Source organism: Thunnus thynnus, chromosome 19, assembly GCF_963924715.1.
Source record: "Thunnus thynnus chromosome 19, fThuThy2.1, whole genome shotgun sequence".
Taxonomy (NCBI): domain Eukaryota; kingdom Metazoa; phylum Chordata; class Actinopteri; order Scombriformes; family Scombridae; genus Thunnus; species Thunnus thynnus.
The window spans coordinates 19,353,461-19,370,948 of record NC_089535.1 but is presented as its reverse complement, the minus strand read 5'-3'; the positions used below and the strand labels follow the sequence as shown (position 1 = coordinate 19,370,948).

Below are 17,488 nucleotides of genomic sequence, written 5' to 3'. Positions count from 1 at the left end.
AAGCCTCCACGTCAGCAAGCATTTGCCTCGTTGAAGTCACTGAACACCAGCTGCAAGGCTGCTGGACTACAGCTGAGCCAGTCCTCTGACATAAAAGGGCACAGTTTTGTTGGTTTGTTTTTGTATTTGGAACTTAGTGTGGTAGCTTCTGTTGTGTGCTGTATATTTTTTTACAGTGTTGTGAATAATATTACGAATAGAAAATAATCACCATCCTATCTGTATCATTTACATGTCACGTGAAGTGCAGCTTGTTTGCATTCACTGAAGTGTGCCTCTGTTCTTTATTTCTATGAATTCATGGGAGGAACGCATAAAGAATGGGAGGCAATTTGATGATGAATGAACAAGCTGACCATTTTGTAATACCAAAGAGAGTATGTAACTGTGTGCTTATTAAACCGGAACTTGATTGTGATGTTCATTTTGATTGCAGTCTTTTTCATTTCAGAGTAAGTTTGTTTAATTGATTTGTCCTATTGTGTTAGTGTTACACAATTTATAAAGACAGAAAATTATTTAATTGTCAAAGTGTTTTGCAATGTCATTTCTATTTCAGGATCACTGCCTTGCGATTCTTTTTTTTTTCTTCTGAGCTGGCCTATCTTAGGCAAATCCCTGTTGTTCTGAGGTCTCCTTCACTGGCAGAATGCAGTCTCCTTGCTGCTGATCATGTAATAAGAAAAATGTTGTTGCTTTATTAAATCAGATACTAATTTCACATTGACTGCAAATGCAAACCGAATAAAAGGCAGAGTGCAAATTTCCTCAAAACTATCAAAATATTTTCTTTCAGCCAATTTGTCATTTTAAGCCTTCTCCAGAATTTAAATCAAAGTTAATGACACATGACAACCAGACTTGGAGTTACACTTGAAATAAATGTTACTGAAGACAAAAAGGACATTACATTTGAAGAGAATTTTTATCTCCCTTGTAGTTTTCTTCTCATGACCTTTAAGTTTGTTTGCTTTATTTATTTATTTTTGACAGGAAACATTTATTCACCTGCTCTGCTCTATCTTTCATTCAGACGCACTCTCAGCTTCCTGAATATATTTTTTATGAAGACAGAAAAATTTAGAGAAGCTTTACACTTTTTTCTCACTTGAAGCAATGGTTGACTTCTCTGAACTTTACACCGTTCCATTCAGGATGTTCCGCTTTACAACTTTGGCACAAGAAATTAAGAGTCTGCACTATTATTTAATGCAGAACATAACACAGCAATCAAAGAACTGCTGCAGTCGTTGAGGCAAACAACTTCAAGGTCCGACATAACCGATGGCCTGATGGCCTGGGGCCAGTAAAAGTTTATGCAGGGCAAGGTGATTGGCCAATCAGAGTCACGGATACACAGTTTAGGACAAAGGGAGGACATTTCTCTTCATTTGATAATGTTAAGTTAGGCTTTGCTGACTCATTTTACAAAAGTTGAGAGAAAAAGAGAGAGAAAAAGAACTGTGGTGGTTGAGGGAGGAGAGGGAGCAGCGGTAGGGAGAACAAAGCAGTGAATGAGAGAAATAAAATGTAATTTTCTGATTGTTTCACAGCAGTCACGTTCTAAAGCACAAATAAATAACTATCAAACACTCAACAGATGATGTAATGTGGAGACAGCCGCCACATTGGAGACAGTTTCTGTTTCATTTCCCTTCTCTGCATTTTTCCCTTTCATTCATTCATTACAGTTTAGCTCCATGTCTGTGGTGGACAGGTGGCTCATGGAAGCAGACAGAAGGAGCCTGGAATAAATACGCACACACAAACAAATGCCATTATGTTCTTTCTCTCACTGCTCTATCTTAATGAGTACATTTTTGCAGATCTCTCAGCATTGCCTCAGTTCTTGACACAAGAGTTTATTATCAAGGTCATCCATACTTGCTGAAATGTTATCATAAATTCTCTTCTCTTCTCTTTATGTATTCCATACTCTTTACACAACATATGGAGAAACCTACATTTATACACCATTCATTTACTGATCCAATATGTGCCTAATGTTATATTTTGCATATTTGTGTAATATATCAACATAACATATCAATAACTAAAGGAAAACAACCAAATCTAAAGGGAACTGCACTGTAGTATGTATTATGTATACAATTAATAAATCACCAAAATTATGGAAAAAAAATAGTTATTTTCATTTTTTGGCTGCTGCTTTTTTTGGCTACAAGGAGCCAGTAAAACTCTGATCTACTGGCCAAGTGGGTCCTGTGGGGATGTTTGTGTCTGTGCTTAAATGTGTATTTTAATGAGCGAGTAAAGAAAAGTCAGTCATCTGTGTCGGTCCTCTTCTGGTTAATCAGAGATTTGGAGAGGGTAAATTTGCTGTACAGGCCAGGTTGTGTGTTTTTCTCCCATGCTGCTCTTATTTATGTGTCTTATCTGTATTTCAAAGATGAAGACCCCTGGAGAAAAGCACCATTATTTTGGGATTTATTAAATCTGAGATACATGTAAATTATTTAAACATTTCTATTTCTTCCCCCTGTCATCTTATAATCATCGTTTATCTTTGAGCTGTCACTGTCTATTGTCTGGGAGAGAGTGAAAGGCTGCTATTTTACTGTAAATGTGGCTGAGTTTCTCGATCTCCTTATCCCATAATCTTTGATTTTTTTTTTTTGCTATTTCTCTGTTTGAACTCAGAAAACTTGTGTGCAGCCTTTTAAAATCCAATCTCACCTAAACACAGTGACATCCCTGTATATAATTTAGCACTGTTCAGCATGTTACTGAACTCGTTGGCAGGTCTCACAGCTTTTTTCCCCCACATGAGCTCCAACATCAGGGTTTAAATTAGTTGCTGGCTCCACAAGAAAGTTTGATGTAGTGAGTCTATGAGTAGTGTGTGAAAACAGGGTGTTGCGGTTTTCTAGACAGCACAGAATGTAATCCATCACTTGCACACCTTGCTTAGAGAGAATAAGACCGTAACATCCTCTTCCTTTCTGTATGGATGCACACACACACAGGCATACACATAAGATTCGTTATATTTGTTTTGATTTAAAGGAATATTTTTGTTTTCTATGTGTCAGAGAGGGGAAGAAACAGTTGCTTGTTTATAATCTGACTGCACAGACGATCAGACAAAAATGCAGCTTTGGACTGTTACTGCCATTGTTTTTGCTTCCAAATCTGTTTAGCTAACCCAAGGGTTTGTTTAAAACCTGTATTATTACCTGACCACTCGTGTTTCTTGCCCTGTCTGCCGTGCCCAGTACACACAATCAAGTCACCTACGCACACCACTACTATGGGGCAGTTATAATGAGTATTTTGGTATATGACAATTAACCACATTTTAGTTCTGTTGTATGTTCTCCTCCCAGTTTCTGGAAAGGGAGGCATAGTCTTGAGGCAGTGTACATGTTAGGAAATGTTCAGTGTAATAAAAAGTCACACTCACAAAAGGCACACTCTGTCCGTAAAGTGTAATGAAAAAATCTTTGCATATCAGTTTATTGCAGAAAAATTGTTCACTCTGTCAGTTACAACACTGTCTGATTCAGTCTTCAGCTTGCAACTATAACTTCTTTTTCTTTGCAAGTTTACTCTTTTCAGACCCACTGGGAGGGACTTTCCATGTTGAAATTTGAGTTACTTCTCTTCCAGTCAACAATCGATTTAATTCTCTACTTTACAGTACACCTGTGTATTATATTACATTTTTCCACATATTTATAACCACTTAAAAAATCCTCAAGGCAAAGGGCTCCTTATGACTCCAGGGTCATTTTAGAGAGCAATACTGTATAAGTATTCTCAAACTTCATACTAAAAATCTTTGAAAACAGCGTCACCACTTTCAATTCAAAGAATAATTTTTGCTTCCCTGCTACCTTTTAAATTCTTTGACCTCACCCACTTACCCCTGACATTACAGTTTGAAACTCTTTCAGAAAATTGTTGCTGTTTCTCATCCTCCCGGATGGTATTAAGGGTCAATTCATTTCCCCTGTAAACTTCTCCTTGGCCCTCTGCAGGGATGGCAAAGCTGACGATGAGGAGGCAAATATCAGCCAACAGAGAGCTTCACTAAAGCTAAGTCATTCAGTTAATGGGATTTTCCCAGCACTGTCAATACAAAAGAGATGCCTTGCTATTGATCTGTGTCACTCACCTCTAATGAGTGCTGATCAAAATCCTATTTAAAATCTTATTGGCGTTCAGATTATGAGGAGGAAGGAGGAGGGGGGTTTAGAGGAGGTGAGACAAATGAAGGTAAAATGGAAAGAGAGAAACAAGTTAAAGAAATACCTAAAGGGAGGAGCAGCAAGACAGAAAGAAAAAGGAAAAGAGCAACACTCAAGCTACACCGGGTCTGATGCATCCATCAGTCAGATCTTATACGTACCAAAACCAATCAAAGCAGTCCGCTGGGCTGCTTTGATTGACAGTAACTTCACAGTCTGCTGGGTTGCATTGATTGGCAGCAACTTCACAGGTTTCAAATGGAAACTGAGTTGGAATATTACTCTTTATATATGCATGGCTTCTACCTATGCTGGACTGTTCCCTTTGTGAACCTGCACAGCAATATTATTCTTTGAACTGATGTCATACACAAGTTAAAAGTCTATATTACCATCATCATAGGTATGACAGTAATATTTATATGACATAAAATTTGCGTGGAGATTAGATCATGAAAAAAAACATCAAATAGATATCATTAGAATAACAACAACAATTAGTTGATTAATCAAAAATTATCTGATTCCAGCTTCGTAGAAGTGAATATTTTCTGTTTTTTTTAGTCCTCCCTGATAGTAAACTGATTATCTTTGGGTTGTGACTGTTGTTCAGGACAAAACTTTTCAGGGCTTTGGGAAACAGTGATCAACATTTTCACTATTTTCTGAGATTTTATAAACCAAACAACTTATCAATTAATCAATAAAACAATCGACGCATTATTTCAATAAAACAATCCACAAGGGCACCTGTGGCTCAGGAGGTAGAGCGGGTCGTCCACTAATGGGAAGATCAGTGCTTTGATCCCCGGCTCCTCCAGTCAACATGTCAAAATGTCCTTGTGCAAGATAATAAACCCCAAATTGCTGTGAGTGTGTGTGTGAATGCATTAGATTCCCCTCTTGATGAACAGGATAGCACCTTGATGCCATCAGTGCCATCAGTCTATGAATGTGTGTGTGAATGGTTGAATGTTGGCATACAGTGTAAAGCGCTTGAGTGCTCAGAAGACTAGAAAGATGCCATAAAAGTGCAGTCCATTTACCATTTACCATTAATCGATAATGAAAATAATCATTAGTTGCAGCCCTAAATGTCATTAACTTTCTCTTGCACTCAATTGGCTGATGGAGCTTAACTGTACAATCAGCAGCACTCTATACTTCACAGAGGGAGACTCAAATGTCCCATACCATGTGTACTAAGTAGCTCTAGAATAATATCGAAGGAGAAAAACAAAAAGAGTGTGAGGTATAAAAAGATAGGGTCTAGCTCTCTAGAAATCCAGCAAAAACACAAGAGAAAGAAAATGAAGCAACAGTTCAGCAGTCTTACTGGATGTGTGTGTGTGTGTGTGTGTTTAAGTTTAACCAAGTAAACTAATACTAAACTAAGGAGATGATAATCCTTTGCACAGCTATGAGCTCATGTGCAGGTGCTGAGGTGGAGCCGGAATAATGTGGAAAAATAATCATAGCAATTCCAGCACACACAAAGGAGCTTTAGGTCATCATAATTTAACAACATCTTGTTCAAACAGTCACATGGTGGGGACTCACCTCCCATCTGGTGTCAAAAAGCTGGTCCTCACAGGATAAATCATTACATTTTAGGGTACAGACTTGGTTTCTGATTAATGTAAAGTAAGCCTAAATCAAAACAGCGTCCTCACATATGACAAAAACAAATGTGTATGTGAATGATTGTGGTAGTTTAGAAGAAGGATCAATGCGTTCGTCTCCAATTAGAGATTATCTACTATCTATCTCTCTTTTTATTCATGTATGTGCTAGTTGTTTACACAGGCATATATACACACACATGAAGACACAGTAAAATAAATCCTTAGGTACAGTAATTAACCTTAGGGGATCCAGAATGATATCTCCTTCCAATAATAAATGAGGTCTAATGTGTTTAGAATAAATTTCAACATATTTCTTTGCTGAAGCTCTCACAGCACCTGAATGCTCATATGTACTTAGCTACACAGTATCCACATACAGTACACATGAACAGGTGTCAGACCTTCATAGCAGCTTCGGGATACTTGGAGTCCTTGACATGCCTGGAATGACCCTTGAACTCTGTGTCTTCTGTGTCCCCTCCAGGACTGGCTGAGCAAGTTCGGCTATCTCCCACCCCCCGACCCTGTGACTGGCCAGCTTCAGACTAAGGAGGCCCTGACCAAGGCCATCAAAGCCATGCAGAAGTTTGGAGGGCTGAAGGAAACCGGAGTCTTAGGTATGTGGCTGTGTTTGTCTGGGGGGAGGGTTCATGTGGTTGGTACTTTGGCTGGATGGAGGCAAAATATGAGAAGAAAAAACACCAACCCCATAAATTTCCATAGTGTTAAATCAGCACCTCTCTGACATGATCAATTCCTCTCCTCTCCAGACCAAGCCACACTGGGCCTAATGAAAACACCCAGATGTTCTCTACCAGATGTGTCTGAGGCTGAAGTGACAGTGGGCCGCAGGAAACGAAGCCTAACTCCTCCAAACAAATGGAATAAGAGACATCTCTCCTGGAGGTAGGGAACAATGAAATATGAGGTCAACAAGACACTATGCTAGTTACACTATATAACTGTGTTACACAGATTAATACATGAATATTAGACCAGAATGTCCATAGAAAAGAGAGCACAGTCATATCATTTGGGGACTCCAGATCTTGCCATTTAATTTGTGTGTCACTAGAAGGGCTACTGACTTTCAAATTGTAAGAAAGGGATGTATCATGCACATTTCCAAATCTATATTTATATTCTTGGGCTCTACTGGAATATCTTTGCATGATTTACAGATCAAAAAGTCCTTATTTATCTTAAACTGGCCCTTTATGCAGCCCCTCATTTCAGCCTCTGTCTGAAACAGGCCATTTTAACTCCTGTCTCTTTAAGGTCCCCATGAGCCCACTCAGTTCTGATTGGTCATCTACCAGAAGCTGCCCCTCCACATAATTCTGGCAGCTTGGGAGGCTACACAGACAAATATTACTAGCACGATTTCACTTCTTTTTCTCATTCTTTACTTGAAATGGAAACTTCTCAAATACATCTGCGCATGTTCGAGCCCAAATCTGATCTGAAATATGCAAGTGGACGACGCAAACAGTCAAGACCACTTTAGTCAAAAGAAACCTTTTATTATACAGTAGTATATTTGGCAGTATGGTTCTGTTCTGGGAACTCCCTGACCTTCCATGTTCATACATGGAAAGCCTAAGGCAGGGAGAGCAGCAGAAAAGACCCCCCTGGGACCTCCCTTCCATGTGCATTATATGGAAAGCCTTAAGCGTTCCATATAAACACATGGTAGAAGAGAGCAGCAGCAAAGACCCCAGGTACAGAACAGAGCAGGCAACAATGACAACACAAAGGACATTGTTTAAGTCAGACACAGCATGTACAGAGGAGCTGGGGTGGAGGCAGGTTGCAAGCGGTTTGCACAGGAAACAGTAAGTATATGCAGACTGAAGCAGCTTTAAATAAGGCGCCTTGTATGAGATTTGCCAATTGAATGCAAAGAAGGAATCAGCTGAGCCATCAGTTGATGTGAGCTAGCTTTGAGATCAGCTGCTATCAGCTGATGTAGCTGGGTTTGTGAGCTAAGCTTGACTTTGTGGCCTGTCTGAACTGACACTATGTTCACATTTTGGCATAGAGCAGATTTTGCTTTTGTTTGCCTACTGCATACTACATGCTACATTTTGGCCAAAACTGTACGTACTGCTAGTATAGTAGGTGGTTTCAAATGCAGCCAAAGTGTTAAGAGCAGGCTGAAGCCCTGGCTATTGACTTGAAGGCTGCATTTTTAAATACATTCACCTCAAGTTTTGGAACTTTGACCATGTTTAACATAAACATCCACAATCATAACATATAAAAATAACAGAAAATCACAAAAAGCATAATATGTCCCCTTTAAATGTTTGAAAAGTATATATATTCAGTATCACTCTTAGGCCTGTTACAAATAGGATTAGGTTAGGATTAGGCTAAAGTTGGGGTCAGTGAATATTTACTTGAACATCTACTTTTAAGTTTAGTTTTAACTATCTAAAGGAGAAATGTCCAGTTGACTTGAAAGTTTCAGATTTATTTGCTTCAAATGAGATCAGTTCTGAGCCTAATGCAGTTTTGTACACTCAGATTCAATCCAGTATAGTTTAGTTCAGCTCAGTCCAGTACATCGCATCAGTGCAGTCCCGTCAGCTCCATCTGTGCATCTTTTGATTAGATTAGAGGACCCTTCCTCGAGCCGGAAATCTTTTGCTCTCCAGATCAATACTGGCCCAAAGGAAGGGCATTTTGTAAAAGTGGCAAGCTGATTAGAGAAACCTTTTATAAACAACAAACACATCTGTTTTCTTTAAAGATGAACAAAGATTCTTCAGGATATAAATTCCTTGGTATAAAATGATTAATAAAAGTGATTAAAAAATGACTCTTTGCTGAATTATCTGAGTATTACAAGCATTAATTAGATCCACTAACAGGACATTAAATAGTCTGTGCAGTTCTACTGTAATCAAAGGAATACTACACTGAAAATCACATCTGTCTTATCATTAGTTTATCTTAAATTAATTTCTTAATTACAATAGTGACCCAGAGTCACTGCAGGTATGAAATACAGTAAAAACCATAGATGCTTCATCCAAGTCTCTGTTATTCATCCATGAGCTCATTACGTTCTGAGAAGCAAGCTACAAACTTTTTCAGAGCTACTTTTTAAGCCTACGGGTGGTGAGTATTTGATAGAAGCTAGATCTGATTGGTTGAGTATTCCAAATGAACAAAGCCCTTGTTTGAGAGAGAGATTAAATAATACATTCATCTATGACCATCTGACAAACCATACTCTAGTGTTCGACCGCAGAGGAGGAGGCAGTGAATCGTATGGCTGGACTGTGCTGATTCACACATGCTATCAGGACCGACTCCACAATGAGCCATAAGCTTGTGTGTGAGCCAGCATGTGTGTGTGTGTGTGTGTGTGTGTGCAGAATGTCAATACATGCATGAAGTGAGAAGTCAGGAGAGCTAACAGAACTGCTTATAAACTCACTCTCACACACACACACACACACACACACACACACATATGCACATACACACTGGCCTGTATGTGTTGTCTCTCTCCTGGTGGGCTTTAACTTTCCTTCCCTTCTTTGTGCTGCTGCCAATCATACGCCGCAGCCCTGTCAGCTCACTCCACTCTGAAATAAGACAGACTTGTCTTCAGTCCAGTGAAGAACTTTTGTATTCACAGCACTCAGATTTGTAGAACAGTAGCATGTAGCATAGGAACAGTGGTGGATTATCTGCTGGCTTCAGATCCATGGAGATTTCCATATGGTGCAGATTCTCAGTAAAGCGCCGTAACAAAGCATTGATATCCTGCACAGATTGGCCTCCGCTGTAATTCTCTGGGAGTGCTTTCTGCTTCTGTTTTTCTTTTTTTTTTTTTTTTTTTCAACTGATGTTCTCTCACTGCTTGGTTCAGAAAGGCATTTTTTATCATCTAACATTTCATGGTATTTTTGCTTCATTAGATTATAATGAATAGATAACAGGGCTGACAGAATGGAGATCTGACAGGCATGTTAGTATGCTGATCCACCACATCAACCAGATAAAAGAAATATATAACTATTTATATTACCTATCATTTATGTCACATACATGTTACATCAGTATATCAATTTTAATTACTTCATTGTACAGCCAAGAAGGCGATGTATATAAATAAGATTGTTTATTGATGTTTTGTTAATCACTTTTTACTTTTTCTTTTCAGTCAGAACAAGTTCATTTTTTACATCATGTTAAACACACAGAGGATAAAAAAAGGAAAGAAAATGGCATATAAAAATAACTTGGTTCTATATATGAATCAAGTTTAAACTGCAATTGCTGTAGTTCTCTAAGTCTAAAAGTGTATCTGCAACAGTATTCACAGGCTTTGCTGCACATCTGATACTTTTCACAATAAGGACTTTTCACAAAGGCCAGAAGCTGGCACAAACACAGATGCTGACTGGAACATCAATTCTTGTCTTTAACTAATTACTACAGTACACTGTGAGTGTTATGGTGTATAATCTTAATGCTAAACTTCCGTATGGTGTCCTGGAGACACCATGCCATACTTAACAATGTTTGTCTGATGACATGTTTCAGTAACATGAAGAGACCCCAGCTGTAAAACATCTTTAAATACAATAGATTTTATGAGCCATATCTATTATTGGTTTTTCAACAGTGCCAGTTTTCTGTGTGAGAATGATCAGTTTTGGTTGACAGCTAAGTTACTTGTCAGTCTTGCTTCAGTCATACAGAACTGTCACAAAGAAATGAATAAATAAAACATTTTTTGGTGAAAAAGCAAAGCAGATTTTTAACATCTACAAAAAATGTAAAAAATAAAAAAATAAATTAGCTCACCTCAGCACGATTGACAATGTCTGTCACCAGTATCCTCTGCTTGTTCACACACATCAATCACATCATTACGCTCTGAAAACATGCAGAGTAGGTGGTGAGTGGTGAGTGTCAGTCCTTTCATACTAGAAGCAGGGAAAAAAGATATAAGGCTAGACTGAGTCATTTTTCATTGTAGGGACTTGGATTCAAGTAATATGTTTTTTCCATAATAGCAATATAATTAAATAATTTTTGTGATTATGTTTAGGAGTCTTTGTGCCGGTGCTGAGCCCTTAATCCCAATTTAACCTTTGCTTACCTTATTTTTCTGTTTTCTCTTACACACATGCCAAAACACCACACAGCACACAGCCAAGTATGTTGCAGACACTAACAGCCAAGTTGTGTAACAGCCCACTGTTAGCTCATTATCTCATATTGTTAGCCCATTATCACAGCAGACAGGCTGGCAGTCATTAGCAGCCCGACTGATAACTCAAACAGATTGATGTTGTGAGCTGCATGGAGGAGAGAAAAGACGAAGAGGATGAGGATAACAAAGACGAAAGAAAAAAAGATGAGATGAAAATGACGTGGGGAGGAAGATTGCATCTTTTGTTTCTGCACCTGTTCAGTCTTAATGCAGTAGGTGGGTTTTACTGACTATGTGCTCTCATCTGTCTCTTTAGACTTGCACTATCATCTTTCTAATGAAGTAAATGAACTGTGTACAAGTGTGAGCAATGTAGGCCCATAAACATGCACTGAATGGCCATCAAAATCCATCATAGACATATAGGTCCACAGTGGTGTCATGCTCTTTACATTTTGGAGTGTATTATTATTTCATTAGCATACCCCAATGCTTAAAGTCATTGTTTTGTGAGACCTGTGTGGTATAGTCAAGCACTCCCAACCCAGTGAGAGTTATTTAAAAACAGAAGAGCCATATTCAAAGTCGAAGGCGGTTGGTAATGAGAACATTCAGTCTAGCCATAGTCATAACTCAGCGGCAGGGGTCCATCAAAGTACTAATTATAGCCATAGCTCACAGTTGTTAGTGAGTGTTAAGAAATGCCACAGCTGTATCCAAGGGCACCGGCATGTTATAGTCTTAGATGTAGCCCTGGGGCTATAAGGAGTAATAACATGAAGCTGCTAGCAGTAATGACCAGCCATACCACAGCATGGAAAACTGTTTTTCTCTCTTGTTTCTTTTGCACCTATAAAATATATATATTGTTGAGTATTAAACAGTGATTATCATAGACAAATTCCTTTACTGTTTGCATACTACAGGTTGAATTAATACGATTTCCATATAACGTAGCATTCTGGCCTGCGGGAAGAGATCTTCAAAGCTTTTACAGAAAAGCTTTTCACTCTGAGAGGTTACTGCGTCCCTTGTGGAGTAATCTATGTCAGTCCTTATATTCAGCTAAGGAGACACTGCAGCTACTATATCTGGATAATTAGGAACAAGATAACAATCTCTGCCTGAATTACTGGACTGATTACAAAATAATATGTTGATACTAACTAAGTCTTAAGAGTCTACAGCCATGCTAGCTGCTTAGCAGGTATAATGTTTACTATGTTCACCATCTTCTCTGACATTTGCCAATTAGTACTAAATATAGTACAGCTGAGGCTGATGGGAATGTCATTAGTTTTGGGGTTTGGTCATAAACCAAAGTATTTGACAAATTACAATGTTTACCTGATAATGACACAAGATGAAAAGTCAGGGGATCACCAAAGTTATTATAGGTTAATCCTGAGAAGGATTTGAATATCAATTTCTGTGGCAATCCATCTTAAAGTTGTTGAGACTCAAAACCAAATATGTCCACCTGCTAATATTGCTAGAGGAAAAGTCAAGGAATCACAAAAGTCATTAGGATACATCAGTGCTTTTACAAAATTTCATGGTGAGCCTTCCATTAGTTGTTGAGGACAGACCGGCATTGCCAAAATGCTACTACTGCTACTTCTACTATAAAATGTTTGTACTAATAACAAGAAAGCCCCAAAACATTATTTCATCCCTGCTGTTTTTACTGAATTAAACAATGTGGCACAATTTAACTGTTCAGTGGATTTTAAGTGCCTGGTAATGATAATGAGCCAAAAATGTAAGCCTTCTTGACGATATTTTCACTCATCTTTATCCGCAACATTATTTTGTTCTCGCACAAATGCACCATTAAAAGTTAAGCATCAATTTGTTTATTCTACTCATGGACACACTTTTGGTGCAAAAATCTCTTAAAAAGATAATAATAAGTACTCTTGGAATTACATTGTTAATGTGAGAAAGTCCTACAGCTGTATCATCCTCAGTGGAAAAAATTTAATAATGTAAAATATTAAAATACAATGAAATACTGGTGCTCTGGCTCTCTCTGCCTTAACAGAACAGAACATGAGGGGGGTGGCTGGTGTCCTTAATGATTTTTTGGGATTTCCTTTTCAGTTGTGTATAAATGTTATGAAGTTGTGGTAGTTTTGTGCCAAGACTTTTGCTGCTGTCCTTACTGTCCTTTGTAGCAATCTGCAGTCCTGAGCAGTCAGTCAGGTTGCCAAACCACACTGTGATACAGCCTGCCAGGACACTCTCAATGGTACAGCAATAAAAGTTCAAAACTGTTAAGCGCCTCAGAAAGTACAGTATCTGCTGTGCTTTCGTAAGGATGCAATTGGTGTTGAGAGACCATGTTAGGGTGTCTGAGATGTGTATGCCAAGAAATATAAAGCTGTCAACAATTTCAACAGATGACCAATTGATGGAAATAGGAATGTGATTTTCTCTGATCTTTCTGAAGTCAAATTATTTCTTTTGTCTTCTTGACATTTAGAGAGAGGTTGTTATCATGGCACCATATGGTTAGATCTGCCACTTCCCTCCATCTGTGAATTTTATGATGTTGTTGTTGTCATACTTGGCAACACAGTTGTGTGTAAACAGACTGCACAATAGGGGACTGAGACAGCAGCCCTGAGGCCCACCAGCCCTAAGAACTAATGTAGATGAGTATGTTTTACCTATTCTCACAGTCTGGGGCCTGCCTGTCAGGAAATCAAATAGGCAATTACAGATAGAGTAGCCCAGACCTCCGAGTTTCAGCACCAGTTTGGATGGTACAATTATATTGAAAGCAGAGCTGTTATCAATAAACAGCATTCTGACATAGCTATTTTTCTTTTCAAGGTGTACTAAAGCAGTATGCAGAGTGATATTATTATTATTGGAACAGTAGGCAAACTTTAATGGTCAAGGGTAGCAGTAATGTTACATTTTATATGTGATATAACCAATCTTTCCAGGCACCTCATAATAACAGAGGTCAAAGCGACAAGTTGATAATAATTAAGGCAGCAAGAGATGGGTGTTTTCTTAAAATACCGTGGAACCACACACAATGACAGGGACAGGTTAAAAATGTAAGTAAGTAAGTAATTTTATTTAAATAGCACCTTTCAAGAGCAGAGACGTCACAAAGTGCTTCGCAGAGGAAATAAAGCATAAACATACATACAGATATAAAACAATAAAAAACAGAATAAACAGAAAATTTAAAAATTACACAAAGGCAAGTCTGAACAAATGGGTCTACAGATCTTAAATCCAGAGAGAGAGAGTTCCAAAGTTTAGAAGACACAACCTCAAAAGCACAGTCTCCTTTAGTTTTAAGGCTAGTTCTAGGAACAACCAGCAAACCCTGATCAGAAGACCTTAGAGACTTGCCAGTGCATAGGTCTGCAGTAGATCTCTAATTTAGGCAGGTACCTGACCATGCAGAGCTCTACAGTATAAGTGATCACAAGAACTTTAAATTGGATTCTGAATTTGATGGGGAGCCAGTGAAGAGCAATCAGAATCGGTGTCACATGAGACCTTTTGGAGGTCAAGAGTTTAGCAGCAGCATTTTGGACCACTTGTAAAAGATGCTGAGGCAGGTGAAAAGGGAATTACAATAGTCATACAATACAATATAATATAAAAGCATGAATTAACATTTCCAGCTCCGCTTGAGACACAATGGGCCCAAGCTTTGCAGTGTTTCTCGGCTGGAAAAAACAAGAGCAAATCAGACACTTGACATGTTGGTCCAGAGTCAGGGCCTGGTCCATAGTGACACCTACATTTCTGGAAAAGACCCAAGACCATCCCTTAGCTTAGGGACAACACAAGGAGGGGCAGAAATAAGGATTTCAGTTTTTTCCGTATTTAGCTGTAAGAGAATGTCAGTCATCCAGTTTTTTTATAGTGTTTGGGCAGTTATTTACAACTGACAGTTTATCTATATTTTGAGGTTTAAATGAGACATATAATTGAATATCATCAGTGTAGCAGTGATAGGAGATACCTTTAAAGTACCTTATTATCTGTCCAAGGGGAAACATATACAAGATAAACAGAATAGGACCAAGGACTGAACCTTGGGGCACACCACAATACAGAATTTCAGATGAGGAGGCAAAGCTGCCAACAGAAACTGCAAACCTCCTAGAGAGGTAGGAGGACTACCACTGCAGGGCTGACTGCTCAAGGCTATCAACCAAGATACAGTGGTTCACAGTATCAAAAGCTGCACTGAGATCCAACACCGAACATTCTCCTGCGGCACCACACATCAAGAAATCATTAGACACTCGCAGAAGAGCTGTTTCTGTTGAGTGCATATGGCGGAAGCCAAACTGAAATGTATCAAAGATATTATGTTCATCTATTGCATTTGTGAGCTGCTTAGCAACCGCTTTTTCTGAAATCTTGGCTACAAAGGCAAAGCAAGGAGATGGGCCTGTAATTTAGGGTTAGAGATGGATCAAGATTAGATTTTTGAGAAGTGGTTGAATAATAGCTTGTTTGAATTGAACAGGGACATGGCCAGGTAACAGAGGGTTGTTGATTATGGAGAGCACAGCAGGACCAATAGAGCCAATTACATTTTTAAACAGAGATGTTGTTAAGATGTCAAGGGGGCAAGAGGAGGTTTTCATACGGTTTACCAAGTGAGTAAGATCTTGGAGTGTTATTGGAGAAAACCTCTCCAGGATTGTAGGATGAGAGGAGCACAAGATAGGGTGGGAAGGTGAGGGGAAAACGTTCGACCTGATGTCATTTATCTTGCCCACAAAGAAAGAAAGATATATGTTATGTTAAAAAATCGGAACAGCAGGTGATGCAAGAGTAACAATATTACTAATAGTGTCAGATAAAACTTTAGGATTGCTCCAAATGTTAAATATAAGATTAGAGAAGTAAGTAGCTCTGGCATCCTTTACCACATTATTGAAAGACATTAAAAGTTCTTTTAAATAAAGATAGTGGACATATAGTCGGGTGATATTCCATAGGCACTCCACTCTCCTACAGTCTCTCTTTAGAGAGATAATGTTGGCATTTATCCAAGGGGAGCACTTGATCAAAGGAGCTGATCTAGTTTTAATAAGGGCCACTATATCCAATGCTGAAAGGCAGTGTTCATTAAAAGAGTGCACCAAGTAGTCAACACCACTGTGCATCAGAGATAAAATGGAAAGTGCAGAAAACTTTGCAGCAAAAAGCTGGTTAAGGATGCAAGAGCTAATTATACGGCAGCAAAGTAAGGAAGCCAGTTTAAACGACAAATCAAATATAATACAGTTGTGATCAGTAATAAAAAAGATCTTCAGAAAACAAAGAATCAATATTCAATGATGATAATGAAGAGGATGTCAGTAAAAACCTGAGATAGCTGTAGCATGTCTTGAGGATACAGGAAGGGATGTTGTCTGGGCCTTAACCCTTTTTATTAGTTTTACTCACATTAGCCTCTGTCACCTGTAGATCGACTTCACTGTCACTGGGTCCGTGTTGTGAGCTTCAAAGTGGGCATAAAAGTTGTTAAGCTCGTCCGGGAGAGAGGCAGAGGTGCTGGTTGCCACACTGGGCTTAGATTTGCAGCCCATAATCTCCTGCAGCTCCCCTCCACATGCGCCATGAGTCACAGCCACTGTAGTCATTTTCCAGTTTCAGTTCAGTTCAGTTTTCTTTTAGTAGTCACCATAGGTCATACCTGGATTTTTTTGTAGCATTCCTTGTCCCCCAGTACTCCATACTGGGATACAGTTATGACTGTTGGATTCATATAGGAAACGTGATGTTACGCAGTATTTGCAATTATTACATGCAGTTTAAACAAACCCATAATCACATAACATTATTGGATTAGGCAACATCACGAATCAGTTGTTGAAATACTTCTAGCCAGGGAAGCATGCACCCAGAGTTTCCCACATATGTATGAGAAGCAATTCACAAAACGATTCAGCCACACAGAGGAGTTTATTGACATCATACTACATAAGAGTATTGAAGCCCTCAGCATCCATCTCTCTGCTGCTATTTGAGGCCATCAACCTGTGAAATTGCTTGGTGGAACTTTAAGAATAACTATAACGCTGTTATTGAGTGTTATCTTATAGAGACCCATCCTATTTTTCTCTAGATTTCACAACACCATTGCAGAGTTGGTGACTGCAATAGTCAGGATAGGCAGACAAATAGGGAAGAGGGAAGAGGGAGATGCAGACTGAAAAAGGGGAGAGAGAGATTTGTGGAGAGAGGGGAGATTCATGCAGAGCCTTTTAATTTAGTGCCTTTCATCTTCAGCCTGAATGACATGACGTGTGTATTTGCTCATGTGTATAGAAGTATGTGGAGTTTTTGGTAATACACAGCATGAGTCTGTGTCTCTGTCAGTGAAATATTTTCATGTATGTGGCTCTGTGATTCTACATGTGTGCATCTACAAATGCATGAATCACCATCGGCATGTGAGCTTTCAATTTTCAGGG

At 38.8% G+C, this 17,488-nt stretch overlaps 1 protein-coding gene across 1 annotated transcript in view; it reads left to right on the top strand.

Moving 5' to 3' along the window:
• Positions 1-17,488, top strand: part of LOC137171035 (matrix metalloproteinase-17-like) — a 70,126-nt gene that overhangs the window by 22,207 nt on the left and 30,431 nt on the right. The window contains exons 2-3 of the mRNA XM_067574762.1: positions 6,324-6,456; positions 6,610-6,745. Of these exons, the coding sequence (XP_067430863.1) occupies positions 6,324-6,456; positions 6,610-6,745 (269 nt within the window). The remainder of the gene's footprint in view (positions 1-6,323; positions 6,457-6,609; positions 6,746-17,488) is intronic.